An 11,585-nucleotide genomic window follows, 5' to 3' on the forward strand; every position below is an offset into this window, starting at 1 on the left:
TCTGCCAAGTTTCAGAGGTTCAACAAATCCTACAGAAGCGGACAACTGGTTCCAAATGATGGAGCGTGCGCTGCAGGCACAACATGTCCCACACAACCAATACGTGGAGTTTGCTGCTTACCAACTTTGGGAAGAGGCCCAGCATTGGTGGTAGGTAGAATGCCGCTTGCTACAGCTCCAAAATGCATATGTTCCTTGGGATGTGTTCCAAACGGCCTTCTACAAGAAGTATTTTCCTGAATCTGCAAGGAAAGCAAAAGAAATAAAACTTATGCAGTGAAGCAAGGTTCCTTGTCTGTGGCAGATTATACGAGCAAGTTTGAGAAACTTTGTAGATTCTCTAGGGTGTGTCAGGGTGTCCCGGAGACCAATGAAAGTTAGAAGTGTGTCAAGTATCAAAGTGGCTTGAAGGACGACATTAGGACAGCTGTGGCTCCTATGGAGGTCCGTATTTTCTCCGATCTGGTGAACAAGGCAAGAGTGGTTGAAGAGAACATGAAAACGGTAGCCTCGTCAAGGGACACTCATGGAGTAAACACTAGCAGGAGATGCGACAACAACCTTGGACCAAGGGGACAAAACCTTAAGAAACATGGTGAAGGGAAGCGGTCAAGAGCTTATTCCCCTAATATGAAATGTCAGGAGTGTGAGAACTACCATCCGAATAAGCCATGCCAATTGGGTAAAAAACTATGTTACAAGTGTGGCGCACCTGGACATTTGGTTAGAGATTGTCCACTCCGAAGAACACATGAGGCGGGTCGATCACAACAACAAGATTGAGGTAATTACGAAGTCGATGGCCAAACCTCAACTTATCTTCATAGTATAGACTAACGTCGTTCGTGTCGAAAAAGTTTTTAAAGCTTAGATTGATTTTTAAACATGGTTTGAAATTCTGGTTTGAATGATTTAGTTTTGAAACTAGGACTGGAACCTTTGATCAAATGAAACGAATTTAAAAGGAAAGTGAGTCCTAAGATTTTGTTGACTTGTGATTTTGGTTGTAAATTTAGCTTATCAAAAAGGGATTCAAATTTAAAGGTTTTGATTTAAAGGTTTCAATGAATTTAGGAAAATCAGGCTTTAAGATGATTGATTTACAAATTAAAAACTTTTGACTCTTTTGATAAGGTTTTAACAATGGTCTCCTTTAAATTGGACTTGTTTTAAAGGTTTTGAAAAATATCACAAAACTAGTATTTGATTTAAGAAAATTTTTGGATTCGTAATGACGAAATCAGAGTGACGCAGCGGAAGTTGTACGCTAAGTTGTCGACGTGTGAGTTCTGGAAGGTGGAAGTGAAGTTCTTAGGTCACGTGGTGAGCAAAGGAGGAATAGTCGTAGATCCTTCTAAGGTAAAAACGGTGATGGAATGGGAAAGGCCGACAACGGTGACGGAAGTCAGAAGCTTCCTGGGTCATTGAAGGATTTTCTTGGATTGCATTACCGACGACTAAGTTGACAAGAAAGGAAGCGCCTTTTGTTTGGATGTCGGAGTGTGAAGGAAGTTTTCATGGAAGTAGAAGTTAACTTCTGCGCCTGTTTTAATCTTGTTAGAACTGCATGAATCGTTTGAAGTATACTGTGATACTTCTCTGAAGGGTTTAGATTGCGTGTTGATGCAACACTGGAATGTGGTGGCTTACGCATCGCATCAGCTAAGACCGCATGAGGTGAACTACTCAACTCATGACCTGGAATTAACGGCGATTGTGTTTGCATGGAAGATTTGGAGGCACCACCTGTGCGAGATGAGGTTTAGCATCTTTTCTGATCATAAGAGTCTCAAGTATGTATTTGATCAGAAAGAGCTTAAAATGCGTTGGAGAAGACGGATGGAGTTGCTAAAGGATTATAATTTTGAACTGAGTTATCACCCTGGAAAGGCGAAGGTGGTCGCAGACGCATTGGGTCAGAAATATTTAACAATTGCTTGGATGAGAATCAAGGAAGAAGGGCTAGTGGAGAAGTTTGTGGATCTTAAGTTGGATATTGGTGAAGTTTTCGGAAGAGCTTGTTTGGGCCAGTTGCAGATTTTAATGCACATTTAAGACGGAGAAATCAAAAGGCTCAGCAAGATGAGCGAAAGCTTCAAAAATCGTTCCAACCAGTTGGTGATAAGAGGCATGAAGATTTCACTAAGGATGGTGAAGGATTGTGGAGATATAAGAGAAGAATTTGCTTAGTGGATGTCGGGAGGTTGAGGTAAGATTTGTTGGTGATGGCTCACTATAGTAGATTTCCTATTCATCCTGGAAGTGCGAAGATGTAGTAAGACATAGAGGATGTGTTCTGGTAGCCTGAGATGAAAGGAGATGTAGCTACAGTGGTATCCAAGTGTTGACCTATCTGAAGGCGAAGATAGAGCATCGGAGGCAGTCAGATTCCTCAGTGGAAGTGGGAAGGAATCGTGATGGACCTTGTGACCAGTTTACTGGGGACTAGGTTGGGATTTGATACGGTCTGGGTAATCGTGGATCGCTTAACCAAATTTGCCCATTTTTGTTTACCCGAGTGAACTGTTTTATGGAGGAATTAGTGAGGTTGTATATAAAGGAAGTAGTAAGGTTGCATGGTGTGCCGTCGAGCATAGTATCAGATCGTGAACCCCGATTCACAGCAAGGTTTTGGGGAGCTTTCCAAAGAGCTTTCGGTACGAAGCTATGTCTCAGTACTGCATATCATCCACAAACGGGTGGACAGTTGGAACAGACTATTCAGACATTGGAAGATATGTTAAGAGCATGTATTTCTGAGGGTTACACCGACAACTGGGATTGGAAGAGCGATTAATACCAACGAGTTGGATCCGAGGTGTATAGGACCATTCGAGATTCTAAGGCGATTTGGGCCTGTGGCGTATCAAGTAGCTTTGCCACCCCTTCTGTCTAACTTGCATGACGTATTCTACGTGTCACAACTCCGTAAGTACACGTCGAATGCGGCTCATGTGTTAGAGCTTGAGTCGGTCGAGTTGAGAGAGGACGTGGCATTCTAAGTGACACTAGTAAGAATCGACGACAACAGTGTGAAGAAGCTACGAGGAAAGGAAGTTTCAGCGGTTAAGGGTGCTTGGAAGAGAGCAGAAGTTGGAGAGCATACTTGGGAATTGGAGAAAGAGGTGCGTGGGTAACTTGTTGAGTTGGCAACGTCAAAAGTAGGATGCTTCATAGAGGATATATATAAGCATATACATATTACATCGCGTGATCCGAATTTTCAAGGGCAAAAATCTTTTTAAGGAGGAGAGGATGTAAGAACCAGCGCTTTTACGAATAAAATCATTTAAATGCCCAAATTAAATTCTGGAGAGTTAGGATATGAATTTGGAGATTAAAATATGATTTTTGAACTCAGTAGGTCCTTCCGAGTCAGAAAATGTGTTTTCTGTGAAAAACCATAAAAAACTGCGAACCGACAGTTGAACCAGTTGAACCGATTCAAGTCTGCCCGGTACTGCACGAGAAAAAGTGGAAACAGTCTAAAATCTTAGAATAACATTAGAAATGAAAAATCGGGTGTTAGTGTTAAAGGTTTGGCCCAAAGTTGGGCCAAACAGGCTAAAAATGCTAACGGGTTGGACCAGGTCCAAGTTGGGCCCCAATCCAACATATAAAAGGGTTCATTAATGAACCAACTCAGCACAACACAATCACAAACACACCCACACCAGCTGAAAGGGGAGAAAGAGAAGAAACCCCCATGAATACTATTCTTCTTCTTCTTCCCAAGCTCATATCTTGAGCTACGGTTCTCCGATTTGCGTGCCATCAGTGGCTACGCCTTCCTTGTGAAGAGCTCTACAAAATCTGGTGCACGAAATTGTGATTTACATGATTCACAACTCCGGTGCCACTAACCAGCAAGTGCACTGGGTCGTCCAAGTAATACCTTACGTGAGTAAGGGTCGATCCCACGGAGATTGTCGGCTTGAAGCAAGCTATGGTTATCTTGTAACTCTTAGTCAGGATATTAATAATAATTCTTAGTTTTATTTGTAAAAAGTAAAAGAACATGAAATAAATAATACTTGTTATGTAGTAATGGAGAACAAGTTGAGGTTTCGGAGATGCTCTACCCTCTGAGTTTCTGCTTTCCCACTGCCTTCTTCTTCAAACACGCCTGGCTCCTTCTATGGCAAGCTTTATGTTGGTGGATCACCGTTGTCAATGGCTACCATCCGTCCTCTCAGTGAAAACATGTCCGCTATGGTTTTCCGCATGGCTAATCATCTGTTGGTTCTCACTTGTGTTGGAATAAGATCCATTGATCTTTTTGCACACTGTCACTGCGCCCAACAGTCGCGAGTTTGAAGCTCGTCGTAGTCATCCCTTCCTAGATCCTACTCGGAATACCACATACAAGATTTAGACTTTCCAAATCTCAGGAATACCGCCAATTGATTCTAACCTATACCACGAAGGTTCTAATCTCACGGAATTGAATGCTCTGTTGTCAGGAGAGACAATCAAACTCGTGAATCAGGATCCCAAGAGATACACACTCAAGCTGTTGCAGGTAGAACGGAAGTAGTTGTCAGGCACACGTTCATAAGTTGAGAATGATGATGAGTGTCATGGATCATCACATTCATCACATTGAAGTACGGGTGAATATCTTAGAACAGAAGCAAGCGCGATTGAATAGAAAACAGTAGTAATTGCATTAATTCATCGAGACACAGCAGAGCTCTTCACCCCCAACCATGGGGTTTAGAGACTCATGCCATCAAAGATACAATAAGGAATGTAAAAATGTCATGAGGTACAAAGTGAATCTCTAAAAATAGTTTTTATACTAAACTAGTAACCTAAGTTTACAGAGAATGAGTAACTAAGTGCAGATAGTGCAGAAATCTACTTCCGGAGCCCACTTGGTGTATGTTTGGGCTGAGCTTCCTAGATTTCACGTGCACAGGACATTCTTGGAGTCTAGATGCCAGTTTTGGTGCCAGTTTGGGCGTTTAACTCCAGCTTTGGTGCCAGTTCTGGCATTTTACGCCAGAAAAGGTCTTTGGTGGGCATTTTGACGCCAGTTTGGGCCATCAAATCTCGGGCAAAGAATGGACTATTATATATTGATGTAAAGCCCAAGATGTCTACTTTCCAATGCAATTAAGAGCGCGCCAACGGGGCTTCTGTAGCTCTAGAAAATCTACTTCGAGTGCAGGGAGGTCAGAATCCAACAACATCTTTAGTCCTTTCTCAGCCTCTGAATCAGATTTTTGCTCAGGTCCCTCAATTTCAACCAGAAAATACCTAAAATCACAGAAAAACACACAAACTTATAGTAAAGTCCAGAAATGTGATTTTTGCATAAAAACTAATAAAAATAGAATAAAAAGTGAGTAAAACATGCTAAAAACTATGTGAAAATACTACCAAAAAGCGTATAATTTATCCGCTCATCACAACACCAAACTTAAACTGTTGCTTGTCCCCAAGTAACTAGACAAATAAAATAGGATAAAAAGAAGAAGGCTATGGTGCAATAACATCTCAGAGTCTTTAATGAAGCTCAAATTCAAATTAGATGAGCGGGGCTTAGAGCTTTTTGCTTCTGAATAGTTTTGGCATCTCAATTTATCTTTTGAAGTTCAGAATGATTGGCATCCATAAGAACTCAGAATTCAGATACTGTCATTGATCCTCCTAGTTAAGTATGTTGATTCTTGAACACAGCTACTTATGAGTCTTGGCTATGACCCTAAGCATCTTGTTTTCCAGTATTACCACCGGATACATAAATGCCACAGACACATAACTGAGTGAACCTTTTCAGATTGTGACTTAGCTTTGCTAGAGTCCCCAGTTAGAGGTGTCCAGAGTTCTTAAGCATACTCTTTATGCTTTGGATCACGACTTTAACCACTCATTCTCAAGCTTGTCACTTGGACCTTCATGCCACAAGTACATGGTTAGGGACAGCTTGATTTAGCCGCTTAGGCCAGGATTTTATTTCCTTGGGCCCTCCTATCCACTGATACTTAAAGCCTTGGATCCATTTCACCCTTGCCTTTTAGTTTAAAGGGTCACTGGCTTTTTCTGCTTGTTTTTTCTTTTTCTTTCTTCTTTTTTTTCACTACTTTTTCTTGCTTCAAGAATCAATTCTATGATTTTTCAGATTATCAATAACATTTCTCTTTTTTCATTATTCTTTCAAGAGCCAACAATTTTAGCATTCATAAACTTCACTATAAAAAATATGTACTGTTCAAGCATTCATTCAGAGAGCTAAAGTAATGCCACCACATATAAATAATTTGAATTTTTCTTATTTTGTACTCAAAATATTTGCACCCTTGCTCTTCTAAAAAAAAGTCTGCTATTTTATTCATGTTTGATGATGATAAGAAAATTAAATTATATCCAAATTGATAAAATAATACTAATGCTCATGCAATCCTAATACTAGTGCTTATGCAACTCTTAATATAGGTCTCTAATGACAGAAGTTATCACAGAGTTAGGACTCAACAACCTTGATTTTGGGAGATAGGTGCTCCTTCAATCTGTGGGACACCTGGCGCTTCAAGGGGTAACCTCTGGCGCTTCAGCTCCTGTAGCTCACGCCCTTGCAGCTCTTGTTCCTTGAGCAATTTGCAAAGCATGCTATTCTGGTTCTGCTGCTCTTCTTTGAGTTGATCCATAGCTTCTTGCAGCTTGGTGACAAATGCTTCCAAGCGGGCCCAATAGTCAAATTGGGGGATTTCTGGGAGAAGCTCATGCGCCCTCCTCTTGGTGGGGTTGTCTTGAGCTTGATATGAAAAAGATATGATAGAAAGATATGATTGGTAAAAGAGAAAGATGATATGAAAAAGATAAGATTTTAAAATTTTGAAAGATATGGAAAAGATATGGGGAAATTGAATTTGAAATTTGTTAATGCATCTAAGAAATAGGAGGTAATATGGGTGATTTGAAAAGATATGGAAAGAATTTGGAAAGATGAATGAGTTTTAAAAAGATTTGAAAAGGATTTAATGATAATTAATTTTTTTTCGAGCATGGATTTTGAAAGATGAAGATTTGTAATGTGTTTATGCAGAAAATTATGAATTAAAATAAGAAAATTTGAAAAAATTTGAATTGGGAACGAAATTCCACTCCCCATGCTCTTCTAGCGTATAACGCCTAGCCAGGTACTCTGGCTGGCGTTTAAACGCCAAAAATCCTTTGTCATTGGGCATTTTTCTGAACGCCCAGAATGTTGTCCATTCTGGCGTTTAACACCCAAAATGCCTCAATACTGGCGTTTTTATGCCAGTGAGCTTTTTTTCTCTATTTTTATGCTCAGAACTCTACTGTAACTCTGTAAACTTCTGTATTTGACCATAAATTGTATCAAACTCGTATAATTATTATTTAAATAAAAAATCTTTGCTAATGGATGGGTTGCCTCCCAGCAAGCGCTTCTTTATTGTCTTTAGCTGGACTGTACTGAGCTTTAATCCAGTCTCAGTTTGGAGCATTCCTGCTCAATATTGCCTTCAAGATAATGTTTGATTCTCTGCCCATTAACAATGAACTTTTTATCAGAGTCAATATCATGAAACTCTACATATCCATATGGTGACACACCTGTAATCACATATGGACCTTTCCACCGGGATTTCAATTTCCCAGGGAACAATCTGAGCCTAGAATTGAACAGCAAGACTTTCTGTCCTGGCTCAAAGACTCTAGATGATAGCTTTTTGTCATGCCACTTTTTTGCATTCTCTTTGTAAATTTTGGCATTTTCGAAAGCATTGAGTCTGAACTCCTCTAGCTCATTTAGCTGGAGTAATCTCTTCTCTCCAGCTAACTTAGCATCAAGTTTCAGGAATCTGGTTGCCCAGTAGGCCTTGTGTTCCAGTTCCACTGGCAGATGACAGGCCTTGCCATATACAAGCTGGTATGGAGAGGTCCCTATAAGAGTCTTGAATGCTGTTCTGTATGCCCACAGAGCATCATCCAAACTTCTTGCCCAATCCCTTCTACGGGTACTTACAGTCCGTTCTAGGATTCATTTTAGTTCTCTATTTGAGATTTCAACCTGTCCATTTGTCTGTGGATGATACGGAGTTGCCACCTTGTGGTTAATTCCATATCAGATCAGAGCAGAGTCAAGCTGTTTATTGCAGAAGTGAGTGCCTCCATCACTGATTAATATTCTAGGGACACCAAACCAGCTGAAGATATGCTTTTGGAGGAACTTCAGCATGGTCTTAGTATCATTAGTGGGTGTTGCAATTGCTTCTACCCATTTAGATACATAGTTGATGAGAGGATAATTTATAAGCTTTTTGCCATTGTTTTTATATAGTTTTTAGTATATTTTTATTAGTTTTTAAGCAAAATTTACATTTCTGGACTTTACTATGAGTTTGTGTATTTTTCTGTGATTTCAGGTATTTTCTGTCTGAAATTGAGGGACCTGAACAAAAATCTGATTCAGAGGCTGACAAAGGACTGCAGATGCTGTTGGATTCTAACCTCCCTGCAATCAAAGTGGATTTTCTAAAGCTACAAAACTCCAAATGGCGCGATCTTAACTGCGTTGGAAAGTAGACATTCAGGGTTTTCCAGCAATATATAATAGTCCATACTTTGCACGAGTTTTGACAATGTAAAATGGCGTCAAAATGTCAGCTCTCTACCTTATTCTGAAGTCAAAACACCAGAACTGGCATAAAAGTTGGAGTGTAAGCCTAAACTGGCATAAAAGCTGGCGTTTAACTCCAAGAGAAGCCTCTACACGTGTGAAGCTCAATGCTCAGCCCAAGCACACACCAAGTGGGTCCGGAAGTGAATTTTTGCATCATTTACCTATTTCTGTAAACCCTAGTAGCTAGTTTCATTATAAATAGGACCTTTTACTATTGTATTTTCATCTTCGGATCATAGAGACAATTCTAGATACATTCTCATATTTGGGGAGGCTGGCCATTCGGCCATGTCTGGACCTCTAGACCACTTATGTATTTTCAACGGTGGAGTTTCTACACACTATAGATTAAGGTGTGGAGCTCTGCTGTTCCTCGAGTATTAATGCAATTACTAATATTTTCTATTCAATTCAAGCTTATTCTTGTTCTAAGATATTCACTCACACTTCAATCTGATGAATGTGATGATCCGTGACACTCATCATCATTCTCACCTATGAACGCGTGACTGACAACCACCTCCGTTCTACTTAAGATTGAGCATGTATCTCTTAGCCTCCATTCCAAAAGATCGGAGACTTCGTGGTATAAGCTAGAATTATTGGCGGCCATTCCTAAGATCTGGAAAGTCTAAACCTTGTCTGTGATATTCTGAGTAGGATCTGGGAAGGGATGACTGTGACGAGCTTCAAACTCACGAGTGTTGGGCGTAGTGACAGACGCAAAAGAATCACTGGATTCTATTCCAACATGATTGAGAACCGACAGATGATTAGCCGTGCGGTGACAGCGCACATGGACCATTTTCACTGAGAGGACGGGAAGTAGCCATTGACAATGGTGATGCCCAACATACAGCTTGCCATAGAAAAGAGTATGAAGGATTGGATGAATGCAGTAGGAAAACAGAGATTCAAGAGGGATAAAGCATCTCCATACACTTATCTGAAATTCCCACCAATGGATTACATAAGTATCTCTATCTTTATTTTATGTTTTATTTATCTTTTAATTATGAAAACTCCATAACCCATTTGAATCCGCCTGACAGAGATTTACAAGGTGACCATAGCTTGCTTCAAGCCGACAATCTCCGTAGGATCGACCCTTACTCATGTAAGGTTTATTACTTGGACGACCTAGTGCACTTGCTGGTTAGTTGTGCGAAGTTGTGAAAAAGAGTGAGATTACAATTGTGCGTACAAGTTGTTGGCGCCATTGTGTATCACAATTTTGTGCACCAAGTTTTTGGCACCGTTGCCCCCATGATCTAAGAACTAGACGTCAAAAGATTATCCGAAGATCTAAAGTGATCCCCCGATTAAAAATACAATAGCAAAAGGTCCTAATTATAGAGAACTAGTAGCTTAGGGTTTACAACAATGAGTAAATGACGTAAAAATCCACTTCCGGGCCCACTTGGTGTGTGCTTGGGCTGAGCATTGAAGCTTTCATGTGTAGAGACTTTTCTTGGAGTTAAACGCCAGCTTTTGTGCCAGTTTGGGCGTTTAACTCCTACTTTTGTGCCAGTTCCGGCGTTTAACGCCTGGAATTCTTGAGCTGATTTGGAACGCCGGTTTGGGCCATCAAATCTCAGGCAAAGTATGGACTATTATATATTGATGGAAAGCCCTAGATGTCTACTTTCCAACTCAATTGAGAGCGCGCCAATTAGGCTTCTGTAGCTCCAGAAAATCCACTTCGAGTGCAGGGAGATTAGAATCCAACAGCATCTGCAGTCCTTTTCAGCCTCTGAATCAGATTTTTGCTCAGGTCCCTCAATTTCAGCCAGAAAATACCTGAAATCATAGAAAAACACACAAACTCATAGTAAAATCTAGAAAAGTGAATTTTAAATAAAAACTAATAAAAATATAATAAAAACTAACTAAAACATACTAAAAACATACTAAAAAAATGCCAAAAAGCGTATAAATTATCCGCTCATCAGAAGGCAACCCAATTTTAGTTAATTTTATCTATATTATTTTGTTTTCTTTTAGGTTGATGATCATGTGAAGTCACAAAGACAAAAATAAAGAAAAAAATTCAAAAATAGCATTGAAAACAGCACACCCTGGAGGAAGGACTTACTAGCATTTAAACGCCAGTAAGGGTAGCAAAATGGGCGTTTAAACGCCCAATCTGGCACCTTTCTGGGAGTTTAAACACCAGAATAGGGCACTAGACTGGTGTTTAAATGCCAAAACAGGGCAACAAACTGGCGTTTAGACGCCAGAACAGGAAGGAAAGCTGGCGTTTAAATGCTAGAACAGGGCAGCAGACTGGCGTTTAAACGCCAGAATTGCACTCTAAGGAGTTGTGAACGCCCAATTGGAGTAGGGATGAAGAATTCCTTGACCCCTCAGGCCCCACAGGATCTGTGGACCCCACAAGATCCCCACCAACCTCAACTCACTCTCTCTCCTCTTCACACCTTTCTACAACACTCTTCCCCAAATACCCTTCACCAATTACCTCCATATCTCTCCCTCCCAAACCCACCCAAACTATTCAGCCACTCTCCCTATAAATAACCCCCTTCACTTCTTCATTTTCACACATCACAACCACCTTCTTCTACCCTTGGCCGAACCCTATACACCCTCCATCTCCATTTTCTTCTTCTTCTACATCTTTCTTTCTTTTTTTGCTCGGAGACGAGCAAATATTTTAAGTTTGGTGTGGTAAAAGCATTGCTTTTTATTTTTCCATAACCATTTATGGCACCTAAGGCCAGAGAAACCTTTAGAAAGAGAAAAGGGAAGGCAACTGCCTCCACCTCTGAGTCATGGAAGATGGAGAGATTCATCTCAAAGGTCTATCAAGACGACTTCTATGAAGTTGTGGCCAAGAAAAAGGTGATCCTTATGCAATTCAGCTGGAATTGTCATAGAGGAAGACATCCTCATTGAAGAGGACAAGCCCATC

The 11,585-nt window shown here is 40.4% G+C and overlaps 1 protein-coding gene across 1 annotated transcript; it reads left to right on the plus strand.

The window, feature by feature from the left end:
- Positions 1-438: 438 nt before the first annotated feature.
- On the plus strand, positions 439-2,055 carry LOC130965869 (uncharacterized). The gene is made up of 2 exons (XM_057890629.1): positions 439-682; positions 1,562-2,055. The coding sequence occupies exons 1-2, from the start codon at positions 439-441 to the stop codon at positions 2,053-2,055; spliced, it is 738 nt and encodes a 245-aa protein (XP_057746612.1).
- Positions 2,056-11,585: the final 9,530 nt, after the last annotated feature.

The sequence above is a fragment of the Arachis stenosperma genome, chromosome 3 (genome assembly GCF_014773155.1).
Source record: "Arachis stenosperma cultivar V10309 chromosome 3, arast.V10309.gnm1.PFL2, whole genome shotgun sequence".
Classification (NCBI taxonomy): Eukaryota; Viridiplantae; Streptophyta; class Magnoliopsida; order Fabales; family Fabaceae; genus Arachis; species Arachis stenosperma.